This window comes from Arctopsyche grandis, chromosome 8, assembly GCF_051622035.1.
Source record: "Arctopsyche grandis isolate Sample6627 chromosome 8, ASM5162203v2, whole genome shotgun sequence".
Taxonomy (NCBI): Eukaryota; Metazoa; Arthropoda; class Insecta; order Trichoptera; family Hydropsychidae; genus Arctopsyche; species Arctopsyche grandis.
Genome location: NC_135362.1, coordinates 14129029 through 14154317, shown reverse-complemented (window position 1 = coordinate 14154317; position 25289 = coordinate 14129029). Strand labels below are relative to the sequence as shown.

The 25289-nt window shown below is 35.1% G+C and overlaps 2 protein-coding genes across 2 annotated transcripts; one reads left to right on the top strand and one right to left on the bottom strand.

Annotated features, from left to right (window-relative positions):
* The first annotated feature begins 1452 nt into the window (after positions 1–1452).
* LOC143915618 (gamma-interferon-inducible lysosomal thiol reductase-like) lies at positions 1453–2144 on the top strand. The gene has a single exon (XM_077436329.1). The coding sequence runs from the start codon at positions 1481–1483 to the stop codon at positions 2096–2098; it is 618 nt and encodes a 205-aa protein (XP_077292455.1). The 5' UTR covers positions 1453–1480; the 3' UTR covers positions 2099–2144.
* A 12236-nt stretch (positions 2145–14380) lies between these two features.
* LOC143915245 (GILT-like protein 1) lies at positions 14381–16052 on the bottom strand. Its single transcript, XM_077435796.1, has one exon. It carries the CDS (start codon positions 15963–15965, stop codon positions 15315–15317), a length of 651 nt encoding a protein of 216 aa, XP_077291922.1. The 5' UTR covers positions 15966–16052; the 3' UTR covers positions 14381–15314.
* Positions 16053–25289: the final 9237 nt, after the last annotated feature.

Here is a 25289-nt window from a genome sequence, read left to right as displayed (position 1 = left end):
TGCCACGGGTTTAATAAATCAATAATCAGACGTAACGTTTCTCTTGATTGTCCTATTTTATTTTATATTTTTCTTTTTCAAAAGAACGAGAAACGCCCTTCGGTTAATTTGCTTGCGGTTGTTCCAGTGCGAGAGTTACTGCCGGTCTAATGGTCGAAAAACGCATTACGAAAGACAAAATGGACGAAAATGCGCCCGGAAAATGGATAAGGCCCCGTCGGTGAAAGGTCGGAAAATGGTCGTACAATTTGTTAAGATTCCAACCCAGTTTCAGGCGGACTTCGCTAAATAATTTGATTGAAAGCAATAAGCCCGAATAAAAGCAACAAAATCCCAAATCAAATAGCGCGTTTCTACGCCGTGAAATATCTCTGAAGCGTACAAATATACCGGAAATAAAAATGAAAGCATAGTTAATGTGTCATTTTCGACTCTCACAAGTCTCACTAATATTTGACCTGCAAAATTTTCTTTACCAGCCGTTTTCACTCTTCAAAACTATAACCAAATCACACTTTAGACCTCACCTGAATAAGTGTATGGTGATTGAAAATTTAGAATAAAGTAGTAGAGACAGACTACTGTTTTAAGACATTTTTAGACTACGAAGAAAGCTACGAAAATTTCGAAATAAAACAAGTTAAAGAAGATTGATTCATTAGTCACGAGCATCTATGTACATACATATGTATGTATCTACATATACAGCCACGTGCTACCAAACACTGGAATACTCCAAAACCAATCGATAATAAGTGACAATTCGGATAGTTGAATGCGTATTTCTATTAAAAACCCATTTTAGCGTTCAATTGAATAGAAATAGATTCGACACGTCTATTAATTGATTACTTTTGCAAATACATAATCACGATAATGTGACTATTGTCAAAATCTAAAATGTCACTTCATCAGCAAACAAATAAATTGCTCATATCGCACGATCATCGTTAACATTCATTATCAAATATCGCGACTTAAAGCGCAAAGGTAATAACTCGAAAACTTGACTAAATTGAATTATTGATGTATGTAGTTCTGTTGCTTTTTTCATATTCTATAAATACATTTGACGTCTAAATTATTTTTTACAATACAATAAACAAGAGTTACAAAATTTAAATTCAATTTGGAAAAACGCATCAATTCCTTTCCAAAATTATCCATTCAAATTTTAGCAGGCATAACACTAGTAGAAAATAATGCTAAAGGAATATGTGTACAATTGAAAGACAGTTAGTTAGATTAAGTTAAGAAAAATAATCATTCTTATATTCAGTCCGCCCGATTTATTGATATCTTTAAAACGTTGCCCTCAAGATTCACGACTTGCTGAGTTATCGCCTTTGAACTGTAAGGACGCGATATGGAACACTTAACGATAGCAAAAATGATTCCACACGATTAACCCAGAACACTATTTATACAATTCCTAATTAAATAACTAATCAGTAGTGGGCACAACGCCGAATAGACAACAATGCTTGTTAACAAATTCCTGACATTGACGCTCTTCGCGGCCGTCGGCTTATTGGCGGCAAACGCCAACGTTCAAAAGGAAACTAAACTTAAGTTCTCCTTCTACATCACCAGCCAATGCAGAGACACGATCAACTTCGTCACCAGGCAACTACATCCCACCTACCAAGAATTGAAAGACTACCTCGATGTTGAATTCGTTCCATGGGGAAAATCCAGAAGGAACAATGGCTCCATAACCTGCCAGTTTGGTCCTACCGATTGCGTCGCCAACAAAATTCAATCGTGCGTCCTAAGCATTCTGGGTAACGATCAAGCAAAACAAGTGGATTACATCAACTGCGAAATGAGCAATCTTTCGGCCGTTCAACAAGATTACTCCTGCGCTATATCTGTTGGGGTCGGCGCCGATATTGCCAAGCAATGCTTCGATTCCACCTTAGGAGATCAACTGCAAGAACAAGCCGAAAAGAAAACCGGTACAATTACCATGGTGTTCGTACCCACCATCGTTTACAATGACGTCTACAGTGTTCAAGTTCAAAATGCTGCCTTCGCCAACTTCAAACAATACGCATGCAGCCTGCTCAAAGACGAAAGTCCGGTAGCCTGCGGTTGAATTTCATATTTGTAATACATATATATTTGAATTAAATTAATAAATAAATCAGAAATATAATGGTGTTTCGTCTGTTTGGATGTTTTGTACAGTTTGGGCACGTTCAAGTTGGCCCGTAAACAATTTCGTCCCTAAAATCTTGGCACGGACGCTGAAGAAATGCTAAAAACCCAATATTTCTTACTCCAGTTCACCTATCATCTGTACAAAAATATAATATAGTCCAGTTTAAAATACACAATATTCTCATTTCATATAAGAGTTAACCGTGTAAGTATTCATTTGGTAAAATATATCTATTTATTATTTTTTACTATTTCAAGATTCAAGATACGATATTCATACATAGTATAACAAAGTCACGAATATAGAAAGATATTTTCTGGTGATATTTATCAGCAAAACTAAAGTCTGTTATCATTTTGAAATAATTTCAAAATATGTGAATTATCAATAAATGTCCCTCCATTTATTCTACGTCATTTTATATTCATTTATTTTGGTAATTTTATAATAACAAGATTTTCTTTTCAATTAAATGTAATAAGTATATATTGAATAAAGAAAAAAATTGAAAGGCAGTAAAAAAATAATAAAAGACTAAAATAACACGGTTCAAAAACGAAAAAAAAAATAATATGAAACATCAATATTATATACCTATGTACATACATACATATAAAAAAATGGTATTCTAATTAGAAATTTAAATCATATAAAAAATTCACTGATATAAAACGTTAGATTTATAACACACTAGCTGAACCCTGCATGCGTTGCAATGCCACAATAACGCATGAATACCCGTTCCCGTTCTCGTTCCCGTTCCCTTTCCCGTTCTCGTTCCCGTTCCCATTCCCATTTTTCGGAACAACGCAGGCAGCGACCACCCTGGTCGCGACGCAAGAACATTCGAGATTATAGCGAATGACACTCATTCCCGTTTTTCCCGTTTCCGTTCCCGTTTTTTCCCATTTTTTTTTCACAGTAATCTTCCGGACATGCATACAACAAATCCTGAAAGTTCCATCGTAATCGCTTCAGTGGCTTAGGAGCCTATTCGAGACACACACACACACAAACATTCATTTTTATATATACTACATATATAGATCAAATACGCAAATTAAAATTTTACAATTTTATAAATTGAAAACAGAATTTTACTGAAAAACTTTTATTTGCTAAAAAAATTAAGAAGAACAATCATCTGTTCCATATTAAAAATCAAAATTAAGGGACCCATTCGCATTTATTCCTAGAATTTGCACAGCAGCAGGTGCATCGAATGCATTGTGCCGACAGAAGATACGGTGATACCCATTTGAAAAGGCCCATCTAGGCGGCTACGCTGATGAAAAAGCGCATTGAAAACACCCCCTCAACCCCTGCTCTTTCCACATCGCCTTTATCATACAAACCACGGACTCTTAAGTGATTTTCCAGCAAGAGAAAATTTAGAAAGCACCCAATTCTGAGCATACATACATAGTTATTATACTCGTATTTGGTTAAAGTTTGTTTTTCGTTTTGATTATACGCCGTTGAAAATTTTCTTCAAAGTTCAAAAAGCAATTTTCCCCGTTGAACTCGAACATAATGATACCATAAACGCAAAAATTCATTTCACTGTCGAATTATATTATAAAAGTGGGGGGGGAGAGTTCGACCGAAAATTGAATGTCTATTAATTTGGTCGACCATCAGACGAAAATTCTCCCTCACAGCATGTATAAAAAATTAATAGGCTTTGCATTTAAAAGTCATAATTTATCCAAACGATCCATTGAATGCCGTTCAAATTTCATAACGAAAAGATTATTAAAAAAATTTCCTTGGGTGAAAGACCCAGCGACGTTATATTACAGTTCTACGTATACGTAAGTAAAAAAGTATATTCAATTCTTGAATATAAACAGAAAACAGTCCATTCATTCGACCGATTGTCGTTTCCGGCTTCGAAAGCGTCACGTTCGACGTGTTCGACGGTCGTTACCGGTGAAAAGGCCTCCCCCGCACACTTTTTTTTACTCTTTTTATTGCCAACGAGTTTGCATATCAAAACACATCGGCGAGTGCTACGGTCGTCGGAGGGTTAACCCCGATCCGACCATGCGGGGTCGAGCGCCCCCTACACTCGTTAAATGCGAAAAACGGCAATCATCTCACCGAATGAGGGACGGTAGAGTTGCATCCGGTGCAGTTAATTGCAACTCGTTCTAATTTACGACTAAACTCTCAGCCCTTTTACTACCAATAAATGCTTAGAACCGACTGTCTTTAAAGAATAATGACTGCTTCATTTGTATGTATGTATAATATACCATAAAAATGGCTGTTAAAATCGTCTTATTAAAAGCAGCTCAGCCACATCATAATGCCCTTTAATTCTTTAAACATGTATTTAATTATTTTTTAATGACATTTTACATTCATAAACATCAATTTATTTATAATATAATACTTCCATTTGTATTCGTATAAATATTGTAAAATATTTGATATGTATGTATGCTTTACACGATGTATGCTTTACATATATTAGGATAAGATTAAAAAATTATTTGAATACCTATGTAATTAAAGAACCCAACTTCTAAAGGTGAGTAAAATAAGAAACTAAAATGTAAATAATGAAAGTACAGAATTCTCTTCATACATGGAAAACTAAAAGGAAGAATGAGACTGAGAAGAGGAGAATCTCATGATTTGGGAAGGGCATGAGGTTCTTGTTCCGTATATCGGTCTTCAAGATGTAAATTACAACGCCGGTTGCAAACCTCAGATAGAAGATATATTTATTTATACATTTATTTACATATTTTTGCCACACTGACATAACAGAATACTCTAGCGCGTCATCGTGACCAGACATATAAGAACACTGTTGGACAAATGACGAATTTTTTTTTGGTTCAGAAACGAGATATGACTTTTCTTATAGATCTATGCACAGTAAATACGAATCTGATAATAAAAAAATGTTGATTGGCTTGAGATTCGGAGATATATGTATGTTTTTAAATCGCGCGATTTTTCTATATCAAAAGCTCGCAATTGATAACTGGCTTACCTGAATAAAATAAACGAATTTTTGTTATTAATCCACAAGAATAGTCAAAATATGATTTTTCTAAGTGGAATTTTATTTAATTATCATATAAAGACAATTTAATATATTATCCCTATTAATTAAATTCAGATTCGTGTAAATACGAATAAATACTAGTACGAGCTTTTATCTCGCAATTTTACCGATCTAAAATTCAGCACACTTCCAATTAACCCTTTTAAACAAAAACAAAAATAGTGTGGCCAGAACATTATCCCAATAAACATTTTTAAATAGAAAATATTCAATATAAAATAGTATTAACAGTGGGAAAAAATCCCAAGTGAAAATACGTACTTTTGACGTTTGATTTGAACTGGACGACTACTTAGAAAGATTTGAAAGCTGAAAAGTAATAAAAATGAAAGATAAAATACTCGACTATAGATTCTAATATTCATATTGAACAGGAAATTGACAGATTTTGAGACATCGACCAAACAACACCAAGATATAGAAAAATCGCGTGATATAAAAAACACATGTATGTATATCTCCGAATCTCGAGCCTATCAACATTTTTTATTACCAGATTCGTATTAACTGTGCATAGATCAATAAGAAAAGTCATATCTCCTCTCTGAACCATTTTTCGTGTCGAACAGTGGAATTAGCGAGACATCTACATATGTTATAGATTTTTTTTTTAAATCATATTCAAATAGTAGTGACATAGTGGGTGGGATGGTTTTTGCCAATTTGGTAGAGGATCCGCTTCAACAATGAAATCAGATAAATTGACAAACTCTGTTAGGAAACTTGATCGACTTGGAGTCACAAATATCTAAGTCTGACAAGCGGCAATTAAGATTGTACTCAGAATAAATTATTTTTCAATCGAGTTCAGCTCACGGGATCGAACCCGGCGACCTCTCGTTGCTAAATATCAACGCAACCACCGAGCCATGCTGCTGGCTGGAAGATGTACAATTGAGAAGTTCAAATATAATTATACATATGTACGCATATAAAAGAAAGCGCTAATCTTTAATTAGTAATGAGTATAATATAATTATAATTTTCGAGCACATTTTCAACATTTGAAAGAATACACATACAAGTTGTGTGCTTTTGAATTACAGCCGGATAAAAACCACAAATTCAAAAGAGAAGAGACTAAAATTCAAAGGGAGAGGGGGTTTGGAAAAGGGAGAAAGAAGTGCGTAAACGTTTATTTTTATTGTTATCGCGGCCGTGCGCGAAGGGTTAAGCTTTTTGGCGCGCTCGGGGAGCATCTTTACAACGAAAGCCACTTTTTTATGCACAGCTTTTCGCGAAGATGAAAAGTAACTGTGGGGAATTCACCCAACTCCCAAAATGTTTCAGCCGCTTTTCGCGTATTTATTTTACACCACACATTTCATTTTAACGCCTAACGAGATACGCGCGTAAAACCATCGACGATATTTAAATATATTTATATACTCACTCGCAATATGTATATGTATGAATGTAAGTGTGTGGGCGTACAAAATCCCCTAGAGTTGTACATAAGCCAAAGTGGAGCTGTTTTCGGTATGAATAATCATAATAAAATAAATTAATGCAACCAACGCAATACGTAACTATCCTGTATATATTACTACATATTTTTTATTTTACTATTTGTTTTATCCGGCTTCGCTCAGTATTTGTAATATAAACAGCGTAAACATTGCGTACAAATTTGAATCGAAAGATAAAAATCGAATCGACGGCATAGTCCAATCGTCGAAGTTCCCAACCAAAGATACATATGTATGTACATACTTACATACATACAAATTGTCTTTCGAAATTATATATTAAATGATACGATATCAGCATTGCAAAACATAGAAAAAATACTTTTCAAATACATACATACATTAAAACGCATATTATTCCGGGGGAAATCAATACATTTAAATTACGAAATATTACATTTCACATAAATCTAATATATAATTTCGAGACTTTGTAAGTATGCAATGTTGGTTGGTAACATCGAAAACAAATCAAAGTTTCTATGACGACGATTCGATATGGTTTCGATTCGATATATATTTTTTTCGATTCAAATAAATTTAATAAAAAAATAAATGAATATTTACTATTAGATTCGCCATGTTTAAGCTGTTTATATTACAAATACTGAGCGAAGCCGGGTAAAACAACTAGTATAATATAAGGAAATTTACATGTGCATATTTATGTTTTGAAAGAAAATTTTTGGTTGATTGAATTACTGTATTTCTATTAATTCATTTCGTTTTAATTTTACGGGGATGTTTATAGTGAATAATTTAAGTATAGCGTTTTCAATCTTATCTCATATTCTAACTGTATTATTCTTTCTCGTTTGGGTCAATGCTGAGGGTTGTGTTAACTCCTTGTCATCTGGTACTCCGCTCCGCTTCCACTCCTTCCGGTCCTGTGCTATGCTAAATGCATTGTTTTTGGGCGATCCTGTCAGTTCTTTGACTTGATCTGACCATCTTGTGGAGAACCATTATCTTTTCCCTCCAGTGTTCCGATGGTTACCAACCTCTCGAGCCTCTCTACATTCTTCCTATAAATGTGGCCTTTTTTCCTTTTTTCTACATGTTGTGAAGAGTTTCTGAAACTGCCAGCCCTTTGAGATTGGAGACGTTCATGCATTTTGCGGTCCATGGAACGCGCAACATCCACCTCTAGCACCAGATTTCAAAGACAAAACAACTAACATGTCCCTTTCTCTCTTTTTCAGCGTCCATGTCTTGGCTCCATGCACAGCAATGGGGATTACCAATCATCACATCGATGCCATGTATATACATATTATGTAATTGTAAAGTTAGTATTCTCACTAGCATATATGTAAATATGCTTATTAAACACTCAGTTTGAACTTTTTCAATGTTCTTTAACTTAAATTTTTATAATGATAGGATCAAACAATATTTTATAACCGTTTGCATGCAAACGTGTTACAAATGAATGAAACGAACAAGCGTACTAAAAGGACTGCGAATCGTTCATTTTTCAATAAGCTCCAACGCAAAATTTACAACGGCTGAAATTAATGCAAAATCAATTTAATTCACTTAAAATCGGAAAATGTCATGCACATAAATATGTATATATGTATATATACACGTTCAAAAATAAAATCTCGATGGACTGAAAGCGACTAACTCACCGAACAATGCACGATGCAGATCGCTTAAGATTTCAGCACCGAAATCGCATTGAATTCATTCTGAAAGTAAAACGGTGCCATTCCAAATGAGCGTTATTGAATTGGAACGTCGTCGCAAAGATTCCTCGAATGCTATGCGATTTCAAAAAGCAATCACTATCGCAGAGCTTCAAATTGATGGAGGGGAGGGGGAGGGAGAAAGAGGCTGGGAAGCCTGGATGGGTGGGTAGGTGGTGGGTGGATCGGGTTTTCCAATTTAATTTTGATTGAGACCGGTCCGAGAGCCTTGCGACCTCATCTCCAGATCCTCACACCACGCTGCTTCCATTTCGAAAGAGGGATATTTTAGGAACCCAATTAGGCCAGAGAGGAAGCTCCAACTCCAACATAGACGAGTCAATCTCGCAATTAATTACAGCTAGCATGCCGCTAAGACGATTAGAGACGATGCACTCTCGACATATGGAAATGCATCTACATACATACAAACATATGCATGTATGCATATGTATGTATATGGAACAATATATTGTAATAAATGTTGGACATGCTCGTGCGACATAATTTGATAAGCGCACGTGTTTTCGACGAACGTAATTGCATGATGGAAGAGACCTCTGGGATCCATAGCTCAAAGTGGATTGTAATTGTAAACATAAATTGGATTGTACGGAATGGTTATACCCACACACAAATACATATGTATATATGTAATTTTACAGAGTATGACGAGAGGGATAGAGAGGGTCGTATATAGAATATGTTCAATTTCAATCATCCGCCCTTTATCCACCCCCTCTCGCATCGTATATGGACCGACTTGCCTACCACCTGGATGGAGACCGCCAGTTATTGCGATCAGGATTTGATATAATCTAAACATTATTTCTACCAGAACGTAGAAGTTCGCTTCGTCTGAGAATTTTTCCTATTTAGTTCGCTCGAATTCCTCAGTTTTTAACTTGAAATTGTTTTGTAGAAGTTGTACCAATATTGTACGCTTAATCTTGCAATATTTCTCTCAAATAAAGTCCTTTCGAGTCTTTAACAAAACTGATCATATCCACAAACTCGTTTGCATTCGAGTGGAAAATATCAAATGAAAAGTTTTATAATTTATTTATTTATTTTTATTTTACATACATATTTTTACATACATATATACAAATATACCAGGAAGGCTTAACAGGTAAACCCCAAATGCGCCTTCCTGGTCCACATAATTATTACATAGATACATGTAAATCTAAACAATATCTGACATCTATCGTCAGATATTACAAATATCGTATTAATACGATAAATAACGACGAATAACTTTCATGTAACAATACGAATTTTATATTCGATAAACAACCACAGAGACATCTATGGTGAGCAATATGGCGAAACCTAAGATATAACAATAACTAAAGGTTCGCAACAGAAAATTGGGAAGGAAGCGCCAATTTTACAGGAATCGTTTCAATGAAAATCAGAAAAATTGGTTACTTAATTATAATTTAATTAATTAATTAATTACAAATTCTGATAATAAACGATCGACCTTGACAAATCAAAGTCTGGCCAATAGCGAGACTTAGCGGGAATCGAGCTCGTCACATCAAGTACGAGATAATTCAACATTCACCACTAGACCACGCTACTGGTTAATAAATGTTCGAGTACGATAATAGTGATAAATAGAATCGCAATTTGGATTCTAAAAACCCATCAATTTGGATCTTTAGAGGTTTGCCAAAAATATAATGAAGAAACAACCTACATATTTAGTGTTTAAGTTTGTTTTAAAAGCAAGCAAATATAGAGAACTTCAGGTATCTATCCCACATATACTACAGCTAATCCTACAATTAAAAGTAAACGGAAAAAGAGGATTTTCGGTTGGGAAATGTACATATACATATGTATTTATATATGTATATATATACTATTTGTAAATAGAACACCATTCGGTTCGAAAACAGAATGGAATCAAAAGGATCAGATTAAATATAAAATCCATCAGATTTTTCAGAAGACCAACCGGCAGAGAACTACGAATACATATATATATATATATATATATATATATATATATATATATATATATATATATATATATATATATATATATATATATATATATATATATATATATATATATATATAATACATATGTATGTAAGTCAAAAGTGGCTATTGTGCACCCATTGCAACATCATTCATTCTCCTTGTAATTGTTCGTCAGTACATGCGCCCACCATATTCGAATAATGATAATTAATATGTCACCATAAATATGATATTTCACATGATAAACGAAGAGGTATATATCATATGATAAACAAAGATAAACGAAACATTTTTAAGCTAAAGCTTCTTATATTATTTGTATATATTACCTTTTTATATGTTACCTAGAAACTAATAAGTCGAAATTGTGGTCATCCGTTATTCCTACTAAATTTTATAATATTTGAATAGTGTAAAATTGTGTGTGTTTCGCAAAATTAAATATATATATAAACAGTGTGCTTAATTTGCGGTAAAAGAATCGGACAAAATCAAGTGTGAAATGTTTTAATTTGTGTCCGAAAACTGTGACGAAAAAACTGATCGTTTCATTTAATAATTGATCATTTATTTTAAAATCTTATCATTTCGTTTTATATACTGACCATTTTGGTTTAATTACTGCTCACATTATTTCAATGCTTATCATTCTATTTAATAACTGATCGCATAGCAACTGATCAATAAAAACTGATCATTTATTATATTCACTGATCAATTAATTATTTTTACCAGTCAAAATTTTTTTTTAAATGACTGTATATATGCATGTACGTATGTACATATGTATGTAAATATGGTTCGAAGAATCCTTGACGTTATTGAAAAAAACAATTTTTTATGACGAGAATATCGATATCGATTTCGACAAAATCCATCGTGCAACTGGATCATTTTACGACAAATTCGTGACGCGGACACAATAATTTTATAGCGACATTGTCGTCGCGACGTCGCAGCGTCATTGTCGAGACTATGAACAAGGCCTTAGACATTAGTATGAACAGCGACACTTCTGAGACTTTGTCGCAGCGACATTGTCGAGACTATGAACAAGGCCTAAGGGTGTAGTGGCCTCTGCTTTGAAATATTGATTTTTTCGGTTAACCCGATCTGTCTATAAGAGATAGGCGCGTACGTACGAGATCGGTGTGACAGACAGACGCAGATCGCTCGTATCTGCTTACCCCCTCGACAATGCCAGGCAATCCGCGACGGCCGAACGAGAACTGAATCCAACGAGAATACCATGTGCGGAAAATGAAAGGTAATGGCGGCATTGTGTCGGGTTAAGAGGCTTTGAGAGGGAACCGATGCCGATCGAGAGCAGATGTCGTGGAGGAACTCTCGCCGCAAACACCTTCACCGCCTATCCTCCTCCCATCTCGGTAATGGAATATTCCCTCGGACGACTTTGTGTGTTATCTGGGGTTGCATTGTGAATTATCCCTGGACTGTGGCTTCCACTGTGCCAGAGCGTCCGTCCGTGTTGATTCGACCGCTGGCACGCATGATTGAGTTCGTCACGGCAATAAGCCGCCTATACATACATACATACATAGATATGTACATACATATATACGTACATTTACATTTCACTCATTCTATGTATGGTCCTTTGTAAACATTCCAACGAATATATACGGAAATGAATATATACATATGTGTATGTATGTACATCAGGACGCTACTATAAAATAAAAAATTAAAGAAACTCCCTTTCTTGGTCCAGTTTATCAGTACAATGTGTATGTATGTACATATGTATGTATATATTCCACACTTGGTCTTATATTACAATTCAAAACTAGTTATTTTTCTTGAGTAACCGAATCGATACATATGTATGTACATATATTTTATTAAATAGATACGTTACCGAAAAACATATTACGAAAAGCTTCGTTCCTAATTGATTCAAATGTATGTATAAATATTATACGTATATTATACATAATGTACATACATACATATGTATGTAAATGTTATAGAAAAGATTAGTTGACACGCGCAGAAAAATTTTAATACAGAAAATTATTTACGAGGCTTGTTACAGGGAAAACTATAGAAACTAATTTGAAAAATGTATTTAGAAATCTGGTCAGAAATTTTACAGCCCTTTTCCTGGTAACAATTTGCCACGCGAATAATAATTCTCCACAAACTTAGCAATCATCACGATCCACACGCTCACGTTCCTCAGCCAATGTAACAACTCATTTCAACCAATTATGTTTCTGTTTAATGATTATCAAGCGAAGGATAATACAAATGTATGTATGTATATCTCAATCATTTCTTTTTTCGTCGCACTGCGAAATAAGCTAACGACTATTTCCCGCAATATTTAAACGACTTTTTGATTTAATGTATTTTCATTTGATTATAAATTTTTGTTTGATTATAAACACACTCATGTAATATGATTTCGTCGAACCGTCAATAGATGTCATTTACTCGTCGATAATGCTGGGGCGTCTGATTTAAATCGGGTATGTGTTTAAATAATGTTTATTAAATTTGGGAACAGCTGGTTTTTACAAAAAAAAAATATATTAACATTCGCAAATACAGGTTAGGTAATTTAATTTTTTCGAAAGTTACTGTTTGCACGTTTAAGTTCGCCCGAATAAACAAAAGAAATCAGGACTCGATTCGTACTCGGAAAAAATATGCTATATAACATTTATTTTTTCCTCGTACTTCTAAAGAACTCAATTGTCCCAATTTACAGTGCCAAACTTTTCCACACTCCCACTCTACAGAACGTTACCCTCCCCCCACCTCCTCCCCACCCGTCTCCGTTTTATCTCGGTAAATACAATTTTTCAAAAAGATAAAAGTTATCCAAATCCCCGAGCTTCGCTTATCTTTCATCGGACATGTTTCCCTTTTTCGCTCCAACCCCTCCCCCCCTCCCCCCATTCCCCCCTTCTCGAAAACACAGCGGCGAACAAATACATTCGGTCACGAATAGTGTGCGCGCTCCCATACATTCGAATGCATATTTTCATTTTTCATTTAATTTTCACGACAAGTACGACTTAGTTTTGGAACAAAGACAGCGCTTCCACGTTTGTTTATGTATTTGCATTAATTTTATCTGACGAAAATACACACTCACGTGTGGCCATAACATGGGAGAGAGACCTACACAAAAAGTCGCTCTGTTAATTTACCCTTTCGTGGTCGAGTCTTTCCTTTTTCCTCCGGTGGTGCACGCGTGCCTAATTCCCTGGCGCGCCTGAAAACCAGAGCTTGTCAATACGTGGTCCGCGTTCCTACCACCACAAACGATGCCACCCTTGCCCCTTCTTTGTACACTTACAGCTTCCCCCCCCCCCCCCGCCCAAAAGCAGCTGTTTAACATTTAAATAAGAAAGTGGGAGCGCTCTGGCAAAAACGTTTACTTTCCTTGAACAAACAACGAGGTTTGCGAGCAGCCTGTTTACCAGAGGCCAGGGTTTTCCAAAGAGAAAAATTCAACTAAAAAAAAACCAAATGATCATATTTTGGAACAAAACTTTGTTTAGTTTTCAGTTTTTAACTAAATTATTTAATTATTATAATTTCTCAATCAATCCGCATATTAAATCAAAAGTAAGTGCTTAACTTTCCGAAAACAAATTAAAGGTAAATAAACGTGAGCGCCGCTGCAGCGCGTTGACAAGCTTGAAACGAATATTTTATGATGTTTTCTTTTCTGCTCGAAGACACAAATTAATTCCGCAACACGATTCTCAACATTTACACATTTTTGGTACACTTTTTTATGGGTGAATCGTGCTGGTTTCGAGAGTCGATGATAATTACAATCAATACGTTCAATTGAAAAATAATGCAATATTTTTTCAACAAACATAAATATTTTGTTTTAATCACATGCAAATAACAGAAAAATATTTATTTTTAAAAATAAATGCACATTTTTTTACAAAAAAAAAAAAAAAAATAATTATTAATTTTTATTACATATATGTATGTACATATGTAGATATTTGTCAACCTTATCCAAATTGAACCCCATTTTCATTTACAATAATATTTTAAATAGACTTAAGCTTTACACATATTTTAATACGGTAACTCCAAAAACTTTGACATTATAATACACTAGTTGTTTTACCCGGCTTCGCTCAGTATTTGTAATATAAACAGCGTAAACATGGCGAATCTAATAGTAAATATTCATTTGTTTTTTTATTAAATTTATTTGAATCGAAAAAAATAATTCAACCAATTGAATTATCGTCATAGAAACTTTTTTTTGTTTACAAAGTTCCCAACCAAAGATACTTATATACTTACATATGTACATACAAAGTCTCTTTCGAAATTATATATTAGATTTTAATGTGCATGAACTTTGTCTATTTACATAAATTCAGTCATACTAAAACTAGATAATATTTTATAATCAATGAGAGGTCAAGGCAATCAGCACATATACTCCAAATGTTATTTATATGTATTTGTTTAATTGCGAAATAAAATAGTTCAATCCTTCTCCCATCTTCTGAATGAATTCTCACAAACAAATTAATCTATTTCTATAGTTGTGATCATACTGTCACTATATAAGTGTATACCTCTTTTCAGCTAACTTGAAACGAGAAAGAAAAATTCTTGATTCATATTGATCAACTAAGATGTTTTTACTCATAGAAATCATGTAATCTAGAGATTCATAATAAAGCTTGTCGACCAATATGAATTGATATCTAGTAGAATTTCCCCATTGCCAAGTTAACTAAAGCGAAGTACAGGTAATGAATTAATATGTTTTATATTAAATAAAACACACTATTTGAGCTTAGATTATAATCACACAATTCAGATTTATACTATTTTTTTTTCAAAAGTTTCAACCTCAAAGTTCAAACAGCCTTATCATTAGCACAACAAACTTTCTACTTCGATGATAGCACGTTGCATATGCCGGGATACATCGCGTTCAAATAAAGGCACGTCACACCTCTGAAGTCTCTGAAGGCCCCCATGGAAACTTCCTTGTCGTAAACACCATTATACTCCACGGTGGGCACGAAGGTCACGACCTTATCGGAGGTCTTCGCGTGCGCATACCTCTGCAGATTCTCACCGAGACGAGTTTCAAAACACTGATTCGCGGTTATGGGGGAGATGCCACTCTCGTAAGCGCACTGGTAGTTCCCAACCGTGGCCGCCATGGTGGCGTATTCGCAATTCATATAATGCACGTGCTTCTCCACGTCGTTTCCGAGCAGGTGCATAACGCAGGATTGCAGTTTGTTACCGTCGCAATCTCTTGCGCCGAATTGACATTTGATCGAACCGCTGCCATCTGTCGTAGCCTTGCCCCAGGGCACGAATTCGACGTCTATATATTCCTTCAACTCGTTGTACACTGGGTAGACTTGCTTCGTGATGAAGTTTTGGGAGTCCTTGCACATGCTCGAGACGTACAGACTGATGTGCAGCTTCCCACCCCTAGTGACAAAGCCAAATCCTGATATGTAGGTGGGTGCGATCAAAAGGAAAATCGCGACGATTAGATGTCGCATATCGTCTCCGTACTTCATGTTTGCGGGATGCGTGTGGATGCTGGACGACGGGCAATTGGTAAATGAGCGAAATATCGTGTGAGACGGTCAGATAACTCGGTTATCGCGCTCGCTTATTAAACGTCTACGGTGTGTATAGTACGTTTGAGTGTACGAGGCAGCTTTTGAAGGTCGTTAGAATGTGGCGAAAGTTGTGCAAGTGAGGCTTGCGATCGATATACGCTCTACATATACATATGTATGTATATGGATATTTTATATACAGGTACTGTAATAATATTTTTATTTTAATTGAAAATTTTTAGTTTGCAATGCAATTCACCAGTAAATCATAGAAGGCCCGAAATTCCTGTAAAATATGAAACATTTTCAATCCTATAAGCAGTGGCGTAACTACTATGGTGTATGCGGTGCAAGTAGGTCCTTGTGGTAGAGGAGAGGCCCCGGAAGTATCTCAAAATATTAATATTTTCATACATTTAAAATACTGCATTGTATCATTGAAAATAATTGAATTGTATCATTCAAGCATAAGTGCTATACAATCCTGCGTTAACTTACAAAATGTATTAACGTTTCAGCAAATATGAAAATGAAGTTATCTATGTGTGTATGTACAAATGCACTTCCAAACAAAATATATGAATTTAAAACCCTTTCAAAACATTGCTTTCGAATGAAGCCCATTTCACATTTTATTGACTAACCTCCGAATTTTCCTGCTAAATTTAATTTAATTTGATTTATTATTTTAAAATAATAATAACAACAATAAAATGAACAGTGTGACCTGACAGGTTGCCCCAAAGCGTCACACCAGTCTTACAAAAAAAAATAGAAATAAAATAACAAAGAAAAAGCAATAAAAATACATCTCATTCAAATAGTCTCGTATTGAATCTCAAGAAACTAACCAGCTCATCAACATGACAATTGAACAGGTCAAAATGCTCATGTATGATAATAAAGCAATAACAAGTACGATAAATTACGACAAAAATATAATTCTTAGAATCGACGTTTGTTTTTTAAATTAATAGTTTACTATTTTAATAATCAAAAATACTATACCGCAACTTATGGCCCACTCTATATGTATGTACATTCATATACATATGACCGATGCAAATTTGACCCATTTTTGATAAGAGGAATGTTGTTTTTTTTGCCAAAGTCAAAGTCAGCATGTTACGAAAATCACCATTCGAGAGCTGTTGTGGCGCTGACATTGATGTAATTTGAAAAACAACAAATGTCGCAATGTTATGAATTTGATCCATATACACACACATAAACAATCGACACTGGAGTTCCTAATTCAATCAAATTAAATTAAATAATTCAAATATGTTTCCGTTAGAAAAATTCCCGAGACGCGTATATCTAGTAGACAAATATGTATGTATGTATGTGCATGTACATTCATATAATACACACATAAAATAGTAAGATATCCAGCACAATTATCAGACTCACGTACCGTATTCGCTACGTGTTACTAAAATGCTAGAGCGAACATTTTATTTGGTAATTCGTTATATTAACTGCGTCCAATGTGTAATAGTAAGTACGAATGCGAGATGCCGGTCTGCATTTCGAAATAAAGCAAAATATATCAAAATGCACTATATTACCTTTGCTATATGTATTTTTAAAATGCTCGATATTTTTACTTATTCATACCCTGTAGCATAAGCAATGTATATTATACTTACATAAATCGATAAATGTTTTTTTTTTTTGTAATAGAAAATATCCATAAAGTTAATACCTAGTATGTACATACATATATACAATACCTAATACTATCTATAATATATATTCATATATATGTATACATACGTATATATAAAAATCAATGTTTGTCTGTTTGTTTGGCACTTATGCGTTCCTATACCATTCAACTGATTGCGATGAAACTTACCAGAATTATTGTGAGCATGTCCGCAATGGTTTCTCTGTCAAAAAAAATCACCCAAAAATGGGAACGGAAACGGGAAAAACGAGAATGAATGGGATCGCAACGCAATAATTTCAAATGTTTTCACGTCGCGACCTGCGTTGTGAGGGTAAAATAAACAAACAATTGAATAATTTAAAATGTATTCGCTGCCTGCGTTTTTCTTACAAATGGTAACGGGAACGGGAACGGGAACGGGAACGGGAACGGGAACGGGAACGGGAACGGGAATGGGAACGGGAACGGGAACGGGAACGGGAACGGGAACGGGAACGGGAACGGGAACGGGAACGGGAACGAGAACGGAAACGGGAATTGCATTCGTTATTGCGGCATTGCAACGCATGCCGGGTTCAGCTGGTTATACATATAAAAGAGATGTTAAAGTTTATTTGAATTATCAAAATCAGTTAAATTTTAATCTTATGCGTACATTTAAGATTTGCGTTAACATTTTTTTCAACTTCTCTTTTTTAAAAAAAAGTAGATGATCCAGAGGTTTCTATTGATTAAAAAAAAACAATATGAACGATCAAAAATAAGACGTGAGAAATAATTTATAATCAACTTTTTCCGCTTTCTATCTAAACTCACACCCAAGCATGTACATGTATGTTAGTATGTAAGTACATTAAAAATCTAAAAATAGATAATTAAGTCACTTTTCCGCAGAGCATCATTGAAGTCGAGCACCGGATATTAAACACATGACGCTTGCAATTTCTAACGCCGGAAATAATTACACGCGCAGGCGACAATTCGCACACGCCGTTTACAAAACACATCTCTACCGACCCAAGAACGATTTCATTTGAAATTTCACACGAAAATACAAGAGAGACAGTGAGTGCTGTTACAAGGCGTACACATAATTCTAGACAAAATTACTTAAAGCCAAAAGATACTCGAGAACTTCGTACGGCAATATGCATCACCAAAGAAAGTCAACTCACCGCGTTCAAAAAACAATATATGTATTTACGTACATATGTATGTACCTTTTTTATTTTAATATATAAATACATACATATATTAAAAACCTGATTATTAGGGATTGCAATTTACCGTAAACCGTAAAAAAATTTCGCCACTACCGGTATATCGGTATTTACCGATAAATGAAAAAATAAAAAGTTTTTCGTGGATTTAGATAACTGTAAGTTGGAATGTAAAAAATTCTCCATTTGAATCAACTCCCGCGGGTTTGATGGAATATATTCCAACTAGTCAAAATATATTACAACTGGAAGATGCTAATACATACACTTAATTCACGATAAAATAGCTAACGTTAATTACCGATGGCTAATTTTTGCTATATTGCAATCCCTACTAATGATATACTTATGTATATCTACTTTATAAATATGAATATTTGTTCGCAAATTTAGTTTTTAATATACATACATACATACATACAAATGTACATATGTATGTAGTTTGTATATTGTAAATTTAGTATACTACCTCATGGTACTTTACGTCTAGCTTGGGCCGTAGAAGTAAAGTGGACACTAAATAAATTTTCTTAAAAGGTTAAATTTTTCAACCTTCACTCGTCCGAGCAACGCCTGGCATTCGACTATACATAATAAATATGCGTGGCACACTTACACACACTACACTACGAAAGTGTACGAAAACAAACACCTAACGTCAGTCGACTACACACCCCCTGGGCCAACCAGGCCACGGTGGGAAACTTCGCGCGGTATAAAGCCGCGAGAGATAGTTTATCGCTAAACATGTCAAAACTCGTTTGAGCCTGGTCGAGGAGCTAGCCAGGATTGGCCGAGCCCCGGCACACCGACTGGCATAAATCAGATTATGTCAGAGCCGGAGCCTGATTTGGGATTCGGGGGGCGTCGGCCCTCTCGACCAGCCCGAGTCCGCAATTTGCTTAGGACGTCTTACTTGTGAAACGTCCGACACATCGAATCCAACGCTAACTTTGAATATGGAGGTGTGCGCGCCAAACCCTCGCACACCCTTATATGTATCTACCACCCCGTCCCTCCGCTAGATTATGCCGCTAAATCGAATTTGGGACTAGGGCGAAGAGGCAGCGGTGGACCGCGTGCTTAATCAGCGACCCGCTCCCGGAATTATTCACCTGTTAGACCCCGCGTGTGCTGCTGCTGCTGCGAATGTGGGTACAACTATTTTTGCGCTTCCGTTATTAATTCGTTTGCTCGTTAAACTGTACGCCTAAATCAACAGCGAACGATTAGACCGCTTTCTCTATTGGGATGAGTGCGAAGCTATTCGACCGAATGTTCTACGCAATTTGCAAAAACATCCCACATTGAAAGGCAAAAGAATTAAAAACAAAATCGATGCTGTTAAAAGTTTTTTTTTCAAAATCCTGCGAAAAATCTCAGTTGTACTTACTTATCATTTTTTTTAAGAAAATGAAAATAATACACGATTGAAGACGATTTAGACATTTAAAACGTTGCTATTTTTTGGCATAATAATCATACAATTGCCAAAATCTATTATTTATACATAAATCTCGAAAAGAGATAGAAGCCGAAGATATAAGGAAATATGAGAGCACTCGTAGAAAGGTTGACAACCCTCAATTCATTATTTTGGGCTACGAATACTTAGCTGAATGTCCTCAAATAATAAAAATAAAAGCAAGGATAAATAATTAGAGTTCATTTAAAAATAATTTTGTCATTATTTTACTATTATATCATTTTTAGATACAAGAAGAATTTTTAGAAAATTAGAGGAATAAATTTTGACTTGTAACGCAAGAGTAAGGGTTACCAAAACTCAACGCAGGGTAGAGTTTTGCAGCAGGGAAATATGGAAATGTGTGATTACTAAAAGCAATGTTTTTTTCTAAAAACGCTTGGAAATGAATAAAAACAATGTAAAAGCGGTACGCCGGCTCAACCGATTCGCGGCACAGCCCCATAGGGCCCCGAAGGGGACGCAGCCGCATGGGGCCCGAAGGGGGCGCAGGGGGGCGCAGCCGTAATCGAACAAATGATTCGATTTTTTTTTTCGATTCATAGGCGCCGATTTGATTTATTTTTAATGGGCAAAGGCTCAGGGGGGCGCCGAGGGCAAAGCCCTAGAAGACAATGGCTCAAGAGGGCGCCGAGGGCGAAGCCCTAGAAGGCAAAGGCTCAGGGAGTGCCGAGAGCAAAGGCTCAAGGGACGCCGAGGGCGAAGCCATTGACGGCAAAGGCTCAGGGGGGCGCCGAGGGCGCCCCCCTGAGCCTTCTTTTTTTTGTTTTAGTATTAAACTAAAACAGAAAAATATAGATCATAATAATATATCAGATTCTCTAATATAATTAATAATCTATCAGAAAGAAACCTAGACCTAAAAAGATTGAACCTAGTGACTGAAAGGCTTTTAAATTGATATGTATTCTATTTACAACAATAAATTGCAATTAAATATTGTATATAAATTGAAATTAAATATGGTCTACCACTTCTAATTTATTAGTTTTAAATTATTAATTGTTGATTACTATTTTTACTAACCTCTTCTTATTAAATAATTTTTATCCAAGGCGGCTATTTTTCAAGGGGTTTTTTGCACGGGGGGCTAATGTCCAGGGGTTTTTTTAACGGGGGTATGTGTCCTAGAACCATACAAACTCCTCTTCATGTTCCTAAGCAGACGAAAAATTAAAAAAAATCGATTCGGTCAAACGAGGATCGGAGTAAACCCGTGCAAAATATAATGCGTGAATCATGAATCAACCATAATGTGAATGTTGTGTGAATCAACCATAGATACTTGGACATATATTAATCCATAAAAAAAGATTAAAATAAAAGATGAATACTAAAAAGAAAATAAGTGTACAAATGGTAACGAAATTACAATAGAATCGATCAATCACATCAGGAGAGAGTTTCAGTGGAACAAACAAACTAAAATGTGTCGATTTCAGTGCATGAAAAAGCCAAGTACGAGTACAAATACACATTTACGAGTACATTTAATAAGCATATTTACACATGTACATACGTATGTACATATATACTTACATAAATACACGAATAGATAACGAGAGGTTGTTCCAAAGAACAGCAACAACAAATGTGACTGTGGGATTATTAAAAGAGACAGCAAAATCGTCTACAGCCGACTCCCCAAGGACCCCTCTTCGCTCATAAGAGAAAATTTCAAGCTGGCTTTTGCTGACGCTCTGAAAGCTCCGACGAGATGTGTCGCAAATGACGTTTCATGCCTCAATTAGCCGGGCAAACGTGTTGCGGCCCCGTCAAATGTGTTTTTACCCCCCACGAACGAGTTACCCCAAAGGGGAAACGAGTATATGTACATAATATACGGGTATGCACATACATACATCCATACATGCAAATGTACATACCCTCATATGTCATTCAACTAATACATTAAACTGAAATAAAATAAAGTCTTTAAGGTGAGAGGGGGAAGGGGGTGGAAAATGCTCTCAATAACCGACAACCCTGTAACGACCGACACCATCTGGGGTCACGATGACGACGACGTCGCTGTCGCAGACTCACTCTGACCGAGCTCATCTATTATCGGAGAGGATAAGCCCACCTCGTCGGTAATTAGCAATCTTGCTCTACTTTTTTTTCTCCTCCCTCTCCTCTGCTTTTTATCTCACTTTCTCACCGGTCGCAAGTATCTCGGGGGTGCTTAAGGCCTTTTGCCCACTCCTCGGCCTTTTCCTCTCTACTTTCGTCGCCGACACGAACCGCCACTAGAATTTTTTTTTCGATCGATAATGGCCAGCTACCCTCTCTTTCACCCTGATATCGACAGTTTCGGTGTTTTTTTTTCTTCTTTTTTTGATGTTTCGTGTTTAACAACCTGTGAAAACTCTTCTGTTTTGCCGACACGATCTTTTTTGGCAAAAACACAATATACATTAATTGTATAAACATTTACAATCGCTTGTACATATAATGTATAACGGATAATATATAAACGGGATATAGCGAACTACGTGAACATTTTGTGGAATTATTATGTTAAAAGATTTCAACCTTAATCGATGTTGTGTAAAAATACTTTTAATTTATTAATCTGTTGGTTTCATTGAAAACGCGACATATTCACACACGCTGGTTTATATACTAAATATAAATAAATTGATATAGTAACCAAGTAAACACATCTATCAATTCTCATTAACGATTCAACTTTATAAATAAGAATTTGACCATAAATTTTGACTTTATAAAAAAGTTTTTGGTGGGGGAGTTTCAACTAAAATTTCAATAGAATATTGAATTTTTTTAATTATAATTTACCACGATGCCATTTGGTTTGCTTTTGAGCGACACGTATTATAAATTTGTAATCATGTTCAAATGGTAGTTAGGATAGTGTTTTGAAAATTTTATGAGAAACCGTTTCAACAATGAAATCAGATAAATCGGATAACTCGGATAACGGATAACAGAATAATCGGATAACGGAAACGATCGATTTTGAGTCACAATTATCCAAGTTTGACCAACAGCATTACATAAATACTCCGAGTGATCTTTTCAATCGAGGTCAACCCAGGGCTCGAACCCGGGAACCTCACGGTGGTTAGTATTAACGCATCCACCAAGCTATACTGCTGCTAAAATTGGTTCAATCTTAGTCGAATGAAAATTGATTGCAATAATCACAATGTACATACAATGTATAATATATTCAAGTTAAATAAAACCATATACATACATATGTACATATATTTAATTTGTAACTATAATATTTTCATATCTAAAACATAACTCGAATACCACAAATAAAAAAGGATCTAAGTAACATTTTGAAGATTTTGTCAATGCATTGTATTAGCAATACAAACATGCTTTTGATATCCACTTGGACCATATTATAGAACATTTTCGCAGGCATATACATAGGTACGTACATATGCATAACGTATTTCTGATTTGGGCCCTTTTTTATTTCCGGTATTCATTTACTATATTATTTTCTTAAAGTAAACAGGTTAAGTGCATTTGAAAATGAGCAGAACACGAAATATGATTCAATACGCAAACCTATGTATGAATGTACATATGTACATATGTACATGTGATAACCCATATATAACCTGCATTGTTGAAATTTATCGTCGTCAGTTCTTCTGGCAAATTTACAGCGATCAGTTTATTTAATTACGGTCGCGTAGTTTTTCGAATGAGAGAATTATTATTTTCATGATTTTTCACGATGTATGGTAATTGTTGGAGTGCAAATTTTCCGCCAGGGCAGACGCAGCAAGCCAGCACGAACATGTTCGTTATGTATGAACCTCGACTGCATGTTCTGATCTGGAAATCTACATTTCCACGTTGTGGACATAAATATTCATCGCACGGGAACCAGCCGACCACCCAGGTACCGTGTGTTTCATAGAAGTTCCGGGCCCAAAACTTCAGCTCACTCGAAAGTGGAAAAATTCTATCGCGAGGGCTCCTAAACAAACAGGCCTTGACATTTCACCACTATTTATACTGGGGACAGAAATGAATAGAAAAATCTACCAATTTCGGCGAATCATCGCCGCATACCTAAGTAGGGTGTGATTTGAACATGTATATATGTAACAAAATAAAAATTTACTAAATCCATCGCAGATATGTATATATGTACATACATATATACATGCTTATGCAATATGCTAATAGCATTAACTTAATTTTGTGTGAGATTCAACTGTGCAAAGATGAATATTAAAATAATGAACTTCTATATGGAGCAAATTTTCCTGTATAATTTATGCGTTCATAAACGAAAGAACTTGCATATTAAATAACTTCTGAAACTCATACTAATGAAGATGAATTAATGCTTAAATCTACACCACAATGGGGAATGCTACTTACACAATACATATATGCGATGATAAATTAAAGCAGACAGAGCTGACATAACTATGTATGTACATACATTTACTCCCGTAATAATAATATTACTCCAAACAAGCATAACTGTAAAGATTCAATAAAAAAATTTCCCACCGATATTTTTCCGATCGAGTATTCTTTTGATAAAATTCAATTTAATGAATCGTATGTTGCGAAATATATTTAGAGTGAAAGTTACGTACATTTTTACATACATACATACATATAGTGTAAATATGCATTCAAATTAATTTTAATTTCTAGATTGTATTCAACGAGCAGCAATTGAAACTAATGATGAGTTGATTATTTTAGCAATTTCGATTGGAATTGTAATTTATTTTCACCCAGTAGATCTTCATTTTTGCAGTCATTTTAAATGTAAACTGAAAATTTAAATCTCTTCAATAAAAAACATCTGAGCTTAATTACAATCATATAAAGATAACTTGAATACCGATCTTCGCTCGCCAAATGTAACAGAAGAATAATATTTT